Source organism: Phyllostomus hastatus, unplaced genomic scaffold, assembly GCF_019186645.2.
Source record: "Phyllostomus hastatus isolate PE091 unplaced genomic scaffold, TTU_PhHast_1.1 phas_contig_150, whole genome shotgun sequence".
In the NCBI taxonomy this organism is placed as follows: domain Eukaryota; kingdom Metazoa; phylum Chordata; class Mammalia; order Chiroptera; family Phyllostomidae; genus Phyllostomus; species Phyllostomus hastatus.
In genome coordinates, this window is record NW_025333611.1 from 3,410,887 (window position 1) to 3,425,817 (window position 14,931).

General features: G+C 52.2%; 1 protein-coding gene and 1 pseudogene across 2 annotated transcripts in view; both read right to left on the reverse strand.

The window, feature by feature from the left end:
* SIMC1 (SUMO interacting motifs containing 1) overlaps positions 1-14,931 on the reverse strand; it is a 30,939-nt gene that overhangs the window by 11,152 nt on the left and 4,856 nt on the right. The window contains exons 2-4 of one of the 2 annotated variants that reach the window (XM_045828942.1): positions 10,962-12,620; positions 7,459-7,691; positions 6,614-6,683 (exon numbers count right to left, since the gene is read on the reverse strand). In XM_045828942.1, the coding sequence (XP_045684898.1) occupies positions 6,614-6,683; positions 7,459-7,691; positions 10,962-12,620 (1,962 nt within the window). The remainder of the gene's footprint in view (positions 1-6,613; positions 6,684-7,458; positions 7,692-10,961; positions 12,621-14,931) is intronic. The other variant, XM_045828943.1, reaches the window with a different exon arrangement.
* LOC123813253 lies at positions 1,064-1,179 on the reverse strand (annotated as a pseudogene).

Sequence of the window (14,931 nt, forward strand, 5' to 3'; positions counted from 1 at the left end):
CCACTTTCTGGTTTTAAGGGACAATGGTCAGAAGTCAGTCTCGCTCCCTTGCTAAATCTGTATGGCTTGGAACAAACCCGCAACTGTGGCTATCAGAAGAGCGCGGCGGGAACTGGCTCCAAAGCGACTCTGCTGAGCTGCTCCGTCCAACAGCCAAACCGTCAGCCTCCAGCGAGCGAGTCTGAGTGGGGGGTTTCTGTTTTGGGGGAAATGACCCCGATGCAGCCCAGCTGAGGCGGTGGAGTGCGTGGGCTTGGGTGGCACCCGGGCCCGGTTCGTGGACTTTTGTTTGAAGCCCCCAATCTAACTTGCGCTTTCAGAGTCTCAGTGTCCCCGTGGCTTACGTGGGTGGTGAGCGTTCTCACCACAGCCGAGCCGGTGTGAGTCCCTGCCCCTCGGCAGGCGGGCACGCACCATGTGGCAGTTTCCCTCTCCCGGGGGACAAGGGCTGGGGCCCGGGCCCGGGGGCTCAGGCTCTGAAACCTGAGGGTGAGGGGCGCCAGGCCACAAGCCATTTCTCGGGTGGGCAGCACCCGAGGGTTGGCATCTCTTCCAGAAACATAAGCTCTCGAAGCAGGGTACGGTTGGGTCAGCAGGAAGAATGGCCATTCCAAGCACCTGCCATTTCTTTCTGTTTCTGGAGGAGGTTAGGATGGGATACCTGTGTCTTTTAAGGTGTCTCTAATCTCTATTGATAGAAATGATTTTTGAAAACTCCAGGACTGGTGCCAGGTTTGTGAAGAAAGAAGTCCCCCGGTGACACCAGTCTGCACAAGCACTAGTCTCCTTCCCGAGGGAACAACTTCTTACCTGTTTCTTCTGCAGGTCACCCTAAACATCTCTAAAGTATGTGCTCTTATCACTAGTTTAGTTTTTTAAACGATTTTATTTATTTATATTTTAGAAAGAGGGGAAGAGAGGGAGAGAAACATGAGTCGGTTGCCACTGGTATGCACCCCAACAGGAGACCAAGCCTGTAACCCAGGCACGAGCCCTGACCGGGAACCGAACCCGAGACCTTTTGGTTTGCAGAACAGCGCCCGAGTCACACTGGTCAGGGCAGGGACAGCACCCGGTACTCCTAGGTGGTCTCCCATCCAAGTACTAACCAGGCCCAACTCTGCTTAGCTTCCAAGATCAGACGAGATCGGGTGTGTCCAGGGTGGTGTGGCTGCAGACTCTTACTGCTATTTCTCGATTTATGAACTTCAGACATTACGTATTGTTTCTGCTACGCCAGAGAAGGATCTGACTCATTCTGCCACTTCCCACTTCTCTTCCTAAAATAACTAACTCATTTTACACTCCACCATCTACAGGTAACATCTTCTGTCTTCCCCGTTGTGGGGTGAGGGTGCCGCGATAGCCCTGCTGTTCTCACACGCGCGATCTCTTCTCATCCCCCGACCTTTATCTTCCGTACCTTCCTACTTCCCATAGTTAAAATGAACAATCGTCTTCCATGCTGTGTATAAACTGATTCTAAACATAACTAGATAGTGTTCACAGTGTACGGATCGTGTTCAAGTTATTTACTACACTGGAAATCCACGTAGTATACTAAGAGAATCTTTCATTTCTTGTGAAGATTTTTTTATTTTCTTAAAGCTTCTTTTTCATCCTTTCTACACTGCTTGCCATTATTGCTTCTCTCACCTCCTCAAGAAAGGTGTTGAATTTTGAGAATACCTTTCTTTCCCAAATTGGGGGTTTTTTTTTGTATTTTTAAAAGCAAACTTTACTGACAAAGCATAAAATTCACCCACTGTAAACGTACAACTCATGTACATGTATTGAGTTTGGCCACTCAACACATAACCATAGCTATAACCACCAGCCCCATGTCTGTCTGTCCACAGATAATTCCCACCCCTACCTCCCTCCAGCCCCAGGCAGCCACTCATCTACTTCTGGCTGGACCGACTGGCCTTCCTGGACATTTTGTATACACAGGATTATATAAAATGTGATCTTGCGCACATGTGTGTGTGTTTGGGGGGGCGTCCCTTTTACTTGGCGGAATGTTTTCCGAGGCTCATCCGTGTCACAGCGTGGATCAGAGCTCAGTCCTTGCTGAGTGGTGCTCCTGTGTGTGTGTGTGCGGCACGTTGCGTGACCAGTTCGCCAGCCGCTAGACACCGGGGTTGTTTCCACTTTGGGGCTGTTACGAATACGGTTACTGTGAACACTCACACGCCAGAGTTTGGTGGACAAAGGTTTTCATTTTTCTTGGGTCGCTGTCTGGAAGCACAACTGCCAGGGTACACGCTGTTCCTGCTAAGACTGCTCAAGGACCTGCCGACCCGTTCTCCAGAGCGGCCGGACCCTGCGCAGTCCCACCACAACGCACGAGGCCTCTATCTCCGCATCCCCACCAGCCAACGTTTGCTGCTCTCCGCTTTCTTTAAACATCATTTTAATTCTGATAAAACGTTAACATAAAAACGAGCATCTTGACCCCTTTTCAGTGTGCAGGTCGGTAGTGCTAAGCACATTCGCATAGATCTGTGCGACGGATCTCCGGAACTTCTCCATCTGGCTCAGCCGCAGCTCTGCACACACCGAACAATACGTCCATGTCTCCCCTCCTCCCAGCACCTGGCAAGCCAAGGCCTCGGGGCTGCTTCTGGGAATCTGACCGCGGCAGACGCCTCACGCAAGTCACACCGTCTAGTGTGTCTCTTTGCGACGGGCCCGTTTCACTTAGTGTCACGCCCTCGCTGCACTGCCGTCCTTGTTACACGCGAGAGGACTTCCCTCCTAGTTCAAGCAGAATGAACACTCCCGACCACGGGCGGACCACGTTTTGTCCAGCCTGCCACGGGCACCTGGGTCGCTTCTACCTCTCAGCTGTTGAGAACAACGCCGCGAAGCACGTGAGCGTGCAGGTATCTCCCCCCCCCCCGCCCTCAAGTCTGGGCACACACATCCAGCAGAGGGACTGGGGGGTCGTACTGTAACGGTTTTTCATGTCTCCGAGGAACTACCATCTGGTTTTCCAGAGTGGCCGCACCACGTTACCATTCTAGCCACGGTGGACGGGGATCCTAATTTCTCCACGTCCCTGCTGCTGCTTACTCTCTGTTAAACATTGTCTCACGTGCTCACTGGCCGTTTGCAGCTCATCGTCAGAGAAACGTCTTTTCGTCTCGTCTCTTCGAGTCCTCTGCCCTTCTGAAAGTCAATTTGGCTTATTAAGCTGTAGTTCTTTCTGTTAACCCCTTATCGGATACACGATCTAAAAGCATTTTCTCCCATTCCCCAGATCGCCTTCCCACTCCTGTCCTTGGCCGCAGTTTCTGTGATGTGGGCCCTTTGGCCTGCGTTGGCATTTATTTATTTATTTTTTTGCCTGTGCCTTGGGTGTCGTATCAGAAAAATCAATGCCAAATCCACTGTCGTGAAGCTTCCCCTCATGTTTTCCCTTACGGGTTTTATAGTTCGGGGTGTTACATTTGGATCTGCGCCCCACTTTGCATATGGGTGATGGGGAAGGGTCCAGCTGCACAACTTTGCACGTGCTTGTGGGTTTTCCTGACGACATTTGCGGCAGGGACGCTGCGCTCCCCATGGAACGGCCTTGGCGTCCTTGGCGAGCGTCACCTAACGATTTCCACGGAGTTCGACTTTGAGTTCTCCCGTCTACTCCGTGTGTCTCTCCTTGTAAGAGTGCTACACTGTCCGACTGCTGTATCTTTGTAATGTGTCTTAAAATCAGGAAGTGGGAGTAGTCCAACTTTGTTCTTCTTGTTCAAGACTGTTTTGGGTTATCTATTCTGGGTTCTTTGAGATTGCGTATGAATTTTAGGATGGATTTCTCTTTTTTTTTTAAGATTTTATTTATTTATTTTTTAGAGAGGGGAAAGGAGGGAGAAAGAGAGGGAGAGAAACATCAAAGTGTGGTTGCCTCTCACGCACCCCAGACTGGGGACCTGGCCCGCAACCCAGGCATGTGCCCTGACTGGGAATCAAACCAGTGACCCTTTGGTTCACAGACTGGCGCTCAATTCACTGAGCCGCACCAGCCAGGGCTGGATTTTTTTATTTCTGAAAAAAAGAGAAAAAAAAAGAAAAAAAAAGCTTTTAGGATTTTGATAGGGATTGTATTGAATATGTGGATTGCTTTGGGCAGTATTGCCATCTTAACAATATTTAGTCTTCCAATCCATGAACATGAGAAGCCTTACCGCTTATTTATGTCTTCTTTATTTCCTTTTGGCAATGTTTTATAGTTTTAGGTGTGCAAGTTGTTCACCTCCTGGTCATTTTTATACCTAAGTATTTTATTATTTTTGATGTTATTGTTAATGGAATTGTTTTAATATTCTTTGTAAATCATTAGTATATAGAAATAAACTGATTTTTGCATAATTTTGAATCCTGCAACTTTGCTGAATTCCTTTCTTCTTTTTTTTTTTAAAGATTTTATCGGTTTATTTTTAGAGAGGGAAGGGAGGGAGAAAGAGAGAGTGAGAAACATCAATGTGCGTTTGCTGGGGGCTGTGGCCTGCAACCCAGCATGTGACCTGACTGGGAATCGAACCTGCGATGCTTTGGTTCTCAGCCCGCACTCAATCCACTGATCTACGCCAGCCAGGGCTGAATTCCTTTATTCTATTTTCTGTATGGAATCTTCAGGGTTTCCTACATGTAAGGTCATGTCATGTGTGAACAGAGATAATTTTCTTTTCTTATTTAGACGCCCTGTATTTCCTCCCCTCGCCTGACTGCTTTGGCCAGAACGTCCCGCACTGTGTCGAAGAGGAGACGTGGAAACAGACACCCTTGCCTCGTTCCTGCCTTTAGGGGAAAAGCTTTCAGGATCTCACCGCTGAGCACGGTGTCTGCCGTAGGTTTTGACACAGGGCTTTTGCAAGTTAGTTTCCTTCCACTCCTATTTTGTTGAGTTTTTATCATGAAGGGGTGTTGAATCTTGTCAGATGCTTTTCTGCATCAGTTGAGGTGATCGTGCGGAGTTTGCCCTTCACTCTGTCAGTGTGGTGCCTCACAGGGACTGGCTTGCGTGTGCTGAGCCATCCTTGAATTCCTGGGTAAACCCGCAAGGTCGTCATGGTGTATCGTTCCTATGACACGCTGCTGACTTTGGTTTGCTAGTGTTGTGCTGAGAATTTCTGCAGCAATGTTCATAAAGGATGTTGGTCTGTAGCTTTCTTGGTGTGTCTGAGTCTAGCTGTGATATCAGAGTGATGCTGGCTTCTCAGGCTAAAGAGACGTTATCAGATATCTATCTTATAAAATCTACTGAGACTGACTTGTGGCCTAGCATATGGCCTGTCCTGGAATATGTCTCGCGTGCACTGAGGAAAAAGTATACACTGCTGCTGAGTAGAATGTTCTGCAGGTAAGTGTTAGATCTGGTTGGTTTATCACGTTAAGTCCTCTCTCTCCTTGTCTTCTGTCTGGTTGTTCTACCCATTACTGAGAGTGGGGTATTAAAATCTCCAACTATTAACATAAAACCCTCTATGTCTCCCTTTAATTCTGTCAGTTTTTATTTCATATTTTGATCTTTCATGAGGTGCATACATATCTGTAACTTTTTTTTTAATCCTCACCTGAGGACATGCTTATTGATTTTTAGGGGTGGGGGCGGAGGAGGGGAGAGAGGGAGACAGAGAAACATCAACGTGAGAGAGAAACGTGTCCTGACCAGGGATCGAACCTGCGACCTAGGTATGTGCCCTGAGGATCAAATCTGTAACCTTGTGGTACGTGGGGTGACTCTGCAACCGACGGGCCACCCAGCCAGTAGTGTTCCCTCGCTCTTCGGATGTGTGCCTGCAAGTAACCTGCTGAGAAATGGGGTATGAGGCTACTTTTCAAGTCCCTGTATGTCTGGAAATGTCTTTATTCTACCCTCACACTGGACTCCTGTTTCAGCTGCGTATAGCATTCTAAGTTGAAAATAATTTGTTCCATCCAAGTGCTTTTGGATGAGCAGATGGAAAGATGGCAAGTTCAGGTCAGAATGCAGAAGAATTATTTTCTGGAGCACCAACTCTAGTAGTTGCCTTCATTGGTGACAAACGGGTCATTAAGTTTCTTAGACAACGAATCCTTAGGTAACTTGATGACTGCACGTCCTGTACTCCACAATGGAGAGGCTGTCGGTTCCAGCTACAGACTTTCAACAGACACACGGCCCGTGTTTGACTCGAACCCTCCTGTGTGTGGTGTTTCCGAGTCCAAAGCCTCTCTGCCCTGGGCACAGCCTTCCTCCCTCCTCGGCTGCAGCCCCTCCCACATGCGGTCTAGCCGCTGGCTTTCTCTGCCTGGCTTCATGGCCACCACTCTCACAGCTCCTTTAGCTCCTCCCTCTTCCTTCAGATCTAAGGTCCTTCGCCTTATTTTCATTGCCACGGATTCATGACTCTCCTCATTCATTTACGGGACCTCAAGGAGAGGGACAAGTGGAAGCACTCACTCGTGAACTGGGAGACAGCACGTGCCCTTCCAGTGGGAATTTTTTGATGGGGATGAGAGTAGAAGAAGGAAATAATGGCGAAGGCTTTAGTATCAGATTTGCTGTTACTTTTGTTTCGAGTTAGAAATTTGCTCTGCAAAAGATACACTCTCGTAATTGTTATGTTACCTCTTCCTCCATGACGTAAGTGAGCAGCTTCCAGTCCCACTCCACTGTCTTGGCATTGGCTGGATGGAGCCTGCAAGTCAAGTGACATGGAATTAGCAGAGTTGAGTGGGAGAGGGGATGGGATCTGGAAGGTGATAGAAGCCAGAGGCTTTCTTATCCTGAGCGCTCTTGCCCCCTCTCTGATACAATACCATGCCATCGGAGGCCAATGGAACTCCCTGCTGTTTTGTTTTTCTACACAGTATCCACTTCCCGTTCGGGAGGCAACAGTAACCCAATGCTGCCTGGAGGACATCTACTCTGTGCTAGCCCGCCTGCCGGCTCCGCCCGCCGGGCCCTGAAATGGAGCCCACGGGGCACACCGAGCCAGTCCTGACATTCTACCCCGCGGCGCCCGGTGACTGGCTCACACAGACGGGCTCGTGTGCTACGTGAAGTGCCAGTTAGGCTACAAGACTGGTTTGCAGAACTCTCGTGTGACTCTAGAGGAAGCAGGCGGGCTCTCGCACTGAGCGTATCATAAAGGTCACGAGAGCTGGAGGCTGAGAAGGCCGCCCCTTGAAGGCTGGGCAGAGGCAGAGCAGAGCGGGAAAACGGGTCCTTGTGACCGTTCCTGAACTGAACTAAGTCGTCTTATTCTTAGGTCTCTGGCAACAGGAGTCACTAAATTCTATTTTACTAGCTTAAAGCTCGCTTGGACTGGGTCTCCTGTCCCCCGTAATCCAGCTAGCACTGATGCACTGCGTCGTTCTCTCTAACGGTCGGCTGAATAGAGACGGGGCAAGAGGGCGCTGTGCCCCGAGTCCGGGCTCCCCAGAAGGCGTGCCGGCGCCTGCGGTTCGTACTGTTGGATTTTCATGAGGAGCATGTAGGCCTCCTTGAGCACATCGGCCGGCTCCGAGCCGCTGAGCAGGATCTTCTGCACGATGTGGGCCACGATCTCGCGGGGTGGGTAGTGCTGGGGCGACACGAAGTCCATCAGGAACTGCACAGTGCCCAGGGAGAAGTTCTCTTCGATGGTGTTTGTCACCATCCGTAGTCTTCGATGGGGGATGGGCTCCAGTTTCTGACCCTTGCTCTGTAGAGATAAGAAGAAATGAGTTCGGACGGGTTTCTACAGATATAAAAACAAGAAGTACTGGAACAGGTTGAAGACAGCAAAGTCTTCCATGCACTGGAAACATTCACAATTTTTAAAAAAATAGATTGGAAAGCCTTATCTAAAAAAAAACTTTCAGTGATACAGGAAATGCTTATATTAAGTTAAAAAATAGGAATTCAGTGTTGTACATATAACATGACTTCATCATGTTAAAACACAGCACAGAAAGAATAATACAGAAGAGTTAGAGGCTAGCCTACGCTGCTTTTGGAGTAAGGGTGACAAGATATTTAGGGGTAGTTATAATAGTTCATCAGATACTGAAATAAATAGAGGAAGAAAGATATTTTAAATGTTCTATTGTCAGGAGAAGAATCCAATTTTGTTAATTTTTTTGGAGTGGATAGTAAATAATAAGGTGCTTTCTCACCCCAAACGTGTGCATATAAAGTCTGGGGGGGTGGACATGAGAAGTGGTTTCTGTGATCTGGGTGGTGAAACTACAGACAAGCTTTCCTCTACAGACTCTTTTGTGTTTTTCAATTTTTCCATAATAGACATATATTACTTTCATAATCAGAAGAAAAACAAACATTAAAAAGTCTGATACAAGCCCTGGCTGGTGTGGCTGAGGGGCTGAGTGCCAACCTTTGAACCAAAGGGTCACTGGTTCCATCCCCAGTCAGGGCACAGGCCTGGGTAACGGGCCAGGTCCCCAGTAGGGGGCGCATGAGAGGCAACCGCACACTGATGTTTCTCTCCCTCTCTTCCTCCCTTCCCCTCTATCTAAAAATAAAATAAGTAATCATAATTTTTTTAAAGTTTGATATGGGAATATAATAATAGCAATAATTATAAGACAATTTTTGAACATTTAACCTATCCTCACTTAACTCTCACAACAACCCTAAGAAATACATACTGTTATTGGTCCTGCTTTCTAGGTAAGAAAACTGAGATTTAGAGAATAAGCATTTGTCAAGCAACAAATGGCTGGCATACACCGGTGGTATCACGCCAGAGTTATCCTGTAAGCTCGTACTCTCCAGAAACAGCAAAACCAACAATGATACATACGGTTTTTTAAGTGTTCAAGTGCATATATATAAAGAGGCAATGGGGAAGGAAACACACCGAGTTATTAATAATAATAAATGCTGAGTGACAGTACCATGGGTAATTATTTTTTTTATAGTTTATATTTTTAAATGTCTTATATTAAGCAAGCATAATTTTTAAAATTTGAGAATAGGTCCTAACTGTAAAACAGCAACCAAAGGTTTGATGGCTGATGTGTAACAATGAAACGGTGGTGGTGGGAACCGCCCTGGTTAGCACTCGCGTCTCAAAGCACGCGAGGGTGTCCCCTGACCCTGACCGCACTGATGAGAGGCCAATGCCACGGGCAACAAGGGATGGACGCCACGGGCTGCAAGGAATGGACACCACGGGCAGCAAGGAATGGACACCACGGGCTGCAGGGAATGGACACCACGGGCTGCAGGGAATGGACACCATGGGCTGCAATGAATGGACACCACGGGCTGGAGGGGATGGACACCACAGGCTGCAAGGAATGGACACCACGGGCTGGAGGGGATGGACACCACAGGCTGCAAGGAATGGACACCACGGGCTGCAGGGAATGGACACCACGGGCTGGAGGGGATGGACACCACGGGCAGCAAGGGATGGACACCACAGGCTGCAAGGAATGAATGCCACGGGCAGCAAGGGATGGACACCACAGGCTGCAGGGAATGGACACCACGGGCTGCAGGGAATGGACACCACGGGCAGCAAGGGATGGACGCCACGGGCTGGAGGGGATGAAGAGCAAGGGAAGAGAGCAAAGCCTTGCTTTGGTGCCTGTTCCGCGTGTGACGCGTTCCACAGCCTTGACCCCGTGCTATTCGCTTCCTGCCCACAAATGTGACATCTGCAAATGTACAGTGTTTATCAGTTATTTCCACGCCTGTTTCCTGAGAGAGAGCTAATACTTACAGAGCACTTTTATAGGTCCTGGAAGGGGGCTTTGTGCTTTATGTGTTTACCTCAAAGCCAAACAACCCCGTGACGTTGGCGTTGTGACTTCTTTTAGAGCTGAACAGAGAGAGGCTCAGAGGAGTCAGGGCCCACGGCTGGTAAGTGAGAGCACAGGGGCTGGCCACGAGGTTTTCTGGGGGAAACTGCCCAGTGAAGAAGTATTAAAGGCCCCAGAGAAGCCACGGGAGAGACAGGAAGGACATACGGCTGCACTCCAGCCGGCGGAGGTCAGGAGGTAGGAAAGGCAGAAGAGGAAAAGTCTGCTGTGTCATCTGAGCCATGTGTGCACGGAAGGGGGACAGGGTCTCCCTGCCGGAGCCCGCAGCTCCTGGCGGCCTCCCTGGTTATGCAGCGCCGGAGAGCACGGCAGCTCTGACTACAGAAACATCGGCTCTTCCGAGTCCCCAAGCTCTCTGGGTAACTAACAGCTGTGTCACCAACCTGAGGCACACCCACGGGGAAAAAGAACAGGCGAGGGGTTGGGAGAGGCACTCAGAAGAAGACCAACTTATCAGAAGACATAACAACAATCAAAGCGAGAGAGGACCCTTCACTCTCCAAGGCCGAACCAAGGGGGGGCGCCTGGCCTGCGAAGCTGGGTTCCGGATGGTTCCGGCGAGAACGCACTTGTGACTTCCTGAGCCACTTCCAGCCCGCCTGCCTGACACTGGCCCCAGTACCTGCTTATGGAAAATGAGAAAACAGCTTCGCATTTTTTTCCCCTTACACGTCTCATTTAGTTCAGTGAGGACCAATGGGGAGTAACATTCCCACTAAAATCTTAAGACCGAGTGTCCCCCCCAGATGTCAGAGACTAATCATTTTGGAGGCAGCGGAGTGTCAGGAGCGGTGTTAGGATTTCTGGGACGCGGCAGCTGTAACGAGGGCACCCTGCAAGGAGAGGCCCGGGCACGGAAGAGCGGACGTGGCAGGCACTTTACGTACGCTGTCCCACGTAATGGTCCCGGGAGGCGGGCGCTCGTTTCCATTTTACAGACGGGAAAGCTGAGGCTCGGACAGGTCGACTCTACAGGGCCGGTTTTATTAAGCGTGGGGCCGAAACTGGAACCCAGACCTGACTACACTACACGGTTCCGCAAGCCGGGGAGAGACAGAAACGTCAAGTTCACGCCAGGCGCGTTCTCCCACGCAGGGACTGCCGGCGCACGGCCTTAATGCCGGGGAGACAGGTCGGCTCACCTCTCTCACGTCTTTGTCGGGGATCAGCGTCTGGAAGAACAGGTGGTGCACCGGCGGCCGCAGGAAGTACTTCAGTCTGTGCAGGCAGGGCCTGTTGTACAGCGCGCTGGGCGCCACCTGGGCGGGCCCGGGGTCGGCAGGCCCCGAGAGGGCCATCTCCGTCCTGGCCGGAGTTTCGGTGACCGAGAGCCAAGGGACTGGGTGTAAGGAGGTTTCGGACTGCGGAGACTGAGGGCTGGGAGCGCAGCTCGGAGAGGAGGGAGCCGAGACGTCCATGGGGGTGTCACGGTTCTGTGCGTCGTCTGGGGGAGGGTCGGGCCGGCCTCCTGGCCAGCATGGCATGTCTCCAGGCGAATGTGGCACATCGGGTAAGTGTGAGATTTTGCCAGGTGACTGTGGTGCACCCACTGGTGACCATGGCATACCTCCTGGTGACTGTGGCATGCCTGTAGGTGACTGTGGCTTGTCTGTAGGTGACTGCGGCATGCCTGTAGGTGACTGCGGCATGCCTCTTGGTGACTGCGGCATGCCTGTAGGTGACTGCGGCTTGTCTGTAGGTGACTGCGGCATGCCTGTAGGTGACTGCAACTTGCCTGTAGGTGACTGCGGCATGCCTCTTGGTGACTGCGGCTTGTCTGTAGGTGACTGCGGCATGCCTGTAGGTGACTGCAACTTGCCTGTAGGTGACTGCGGCGTGTCTGTAGGTGACTGCAATGCATCACCTGGTGGCTGTGGCACGTCTCGCAATAACTGTGACATGTCTCCTGACGACTGTGGCACACCTGGTGACCGTGGCATGTCTCCCAGCGACCACGGTGTGCCTTGCAGATATGCCACGTCTGGTGGATGTGGTACGAGTGGAGGTGGGCCTGGTACCCCTTGAGGTAGGCCCAGGGAGTCTTGAGGTGGGCAGCGTGAGTCCTGAGGTGGGCTTGGTGGGTGCTGAGGATGGCACGATGGGTCCTGAGGCGGGCATGGCCCGTTCTGAGGGCATGGCGCTTCTTGAAGCAGGCTGGGCAAAGCTTGTAGTTGGCACTGCACAGCTTGTGATGGGCACGACAAGGCTCGGGGCGGGCACGAGGAGGCCCGCGGCGGGCACGGCGAGTCTCGCGGCGGGCACGGCAAGGCTCGCAGTGGGCACAGCAAGGCTTGCGGCGGGCCGGGTGCATCTTGCTGTGGGCACGCCAAGGGCACCCTCTGACTGCCGCCGCCACCATTATTGCTCACCGGGGAGAGGGGGTGGACATCTGAAGGTGGCTGCAGGCTGGCCAAGAAGCCGAGGTCCCCTTTGAACGTGGTCGAGCTGCAGTTCGGCTCTGCTAGCTGAACAGAGTCCCCGCTGACGGACGGAGAGGGCTGGGGCTCTTCGAGTGCGGTCTCTTCCCAGAGGTCCACGTCCACGGGGTCGCTGTTAATGATCCTCCGTGCCCCGGGCCACGAGCTTCTGTCCGCCCGCCCTTCCCACGCCTCCTTGCTGGCGAGGCCGGCACATGTGTGGGGGTTGGCCGACTCCTTCTGGGGAGGAGTAACAGGCTCTAGGGTCAAGTCGAAAGTGGCGATAGGTCTGGGTTCGTCCTCAGTGGTCGTCAGGTCGATCACACAGATCCCGCCGCGATCCTTGGGCCTCGGTCTGCTCTCTCGGGTTAAGTCGATGAAGTCCTGGGGAGGGAGTGGGAGAAGACAGAGGGTCACGGAGGGAGTCCCGGCCTTATCTGAGACAGGCTTACATTTCGTTTGGAAGAGCAGATACACGGGATAACCTGCAACAGAAGCTACAGAAAAGAGAAGATAATATAAGAGGATCTGGTGTGTGCCAAGAGCTTTCACGTGTCTCTGAGTTTCACAACCACGCTGTCAGGTAAGTGTTAGCGTCTCCACTGCACAGGTGGGGAAACAGAAGTTTAGAGACATCAGGCTGTTTACCTGAGGATCAGAGAGCTACGGAGCAGAGCCCAACATGCAACGCAGGTCTCTTTCCTTCTCTCCCTGTTAGGGCCGAGGAGTGTACAGCTTTAGCCAGTGTGTAACCAGCTCATCGTCAGATACGGAGGCTGATACGGTAAAGGGTCATAAAATGATGAGGCAGTTCACGGAGCCCCCGCGATGCCAGCCGGACGTCCTGGAACCAGCCTCCCGTGAGCCCGGAATGATACTGCTCTCCCTTCCAGGCGTCTTCTCGCCTGCTTGGGTGCCTTGCCACCAGCGTGTTCCATGCCAGCTGCCGGGCTACCACAGCTACCATGCCGCTTCTTGTCAGACGTGACAGTCGCCACTGTCAACGGCACCAAAGCAGGTACAGGACGCTGGGTGGGCCAGTGAGAGGCTGGCGTGCGCCTCACCTGGAAGAGGGGATGCTGGGTGAAACCAGCACCTCCTTCCTCAGAAGCTGCCTTTGCCGCTTTCAGTGGGTCTCCGCAGCTGGCTGAGCGCCACAGCGCGTGGCTGCGAGGCCACCGAGGTAGCACGTAACATTCACCCTTACCATGTAATCAAGGCACTGTTTCACACTGCTGGGTCAAAAGGATGAATAATTCGATACATGATGTTGGGATAATTAGCTAACCATATGGAGAGAAAAATAGCAGATTACCATTTTACCCCTTTTTTGAAACGAATTCCAGGTAGATTATTAATGAACTAATGAAATGTAAAGAGTATTTTTATAACCTTCGGAGTGAGGAAAGCCGTTCTAAGCATGACAAGAAGACAGAAGTCGAACAACGTACAAGGGCGGCAGAACTGAATGTAACTCAAAACTCTGTAACTCCCGTAAGGAAGACCAAAAGAAGTCAGGGGTCGGGGAAGACGTGACCTGTGCGGTGCAGGGGCCGCATTGGTTTTTTCAGTACAAACGGCCACCGGCTGGCCGGCTGGGACACCAGCACCGCACCCCCTCAGCCCCAGAAGGCTGGAAGGCCACAGTGTAGTGAGTGCGAGCCCACCCTCTCTGGGGGCTTTTCGGGAGAATCTGTTCCAGGCCTTTCTTTCAGCTGCCGGAGCCCCCAGCAGCCCTCAGTGTGCGCTGCCTTGCCCCTCCACCGCCCCCGTCAACACCTGGTGGTCTTCCTCGCCCGCCCTCCGCACCATATTGTAAGGGCACCGGTCATGTTGGATCACGGCGCCCCCCTACTCCCCATGACTTCGTCTTCACTGGCCACATCAGCGACGCCCCGATTCCCAAATAAGGTCCCTCTCTGCAGTGAGAGTCGGGACTTCGACATATCTTTTTGGGGGACCCAATTCAACCCACAATGAGTCTAACACATAAGCAATATTTACATACTAGTAAGAAAAATCACCCCCCAACGGGACAATGAAAGGCAATTCACATGCGTGCGCACACACACACACACACACACACATGCACACACAATAGAAATCCGTCTCCAGTAAACACAAGACGCCCGCCGCTACGCCCTGCTGAGCGCGCTGTCTGACCTCCGGCCTTCCCAGCTGCTCCTCTACGCGCCCCCCACCCCACCCCGCCGTCACCTGGGCGGGGCCCTGGGTGTTCTTCCTCCGGTAGCCGCTCAGCCTAGGTGATCACATCCAAGCCACTACGACCTACGTGCTCACGACCCCCGATCTGTGTCCCTCCTGAGCAGGAGGCCCTCCCCGTACAGACCCAGTGCAGACGCCGCACCTGGCATCTCCGGCTGCTAACCCACGGGCGTCTTACATTCAGCACCTTCGAAACGGCCGCCTTGGAAACCATTGCTCCTCCAGCTCGGTTCCTCCCCCGGTCTTCCTCATGTCGGTGAGTGGCGTCCGGCGGCTCAGGCCCACACCAGGACACCCCTCTCCAGTGCTCCGTCCCCCTCATTGTCCATGACCGAGCCATCAGGACCCGCTGGCTTTACCGGCACTTCCCAGATGCCGTCTCCTGCCGCGTCCTAGCGGTCTCCGAGCCGCTGCGCCACTGCAGGCCCAGCTTCGGCCGCGCCTGGACAGCGGCACACACCTCGCAGAC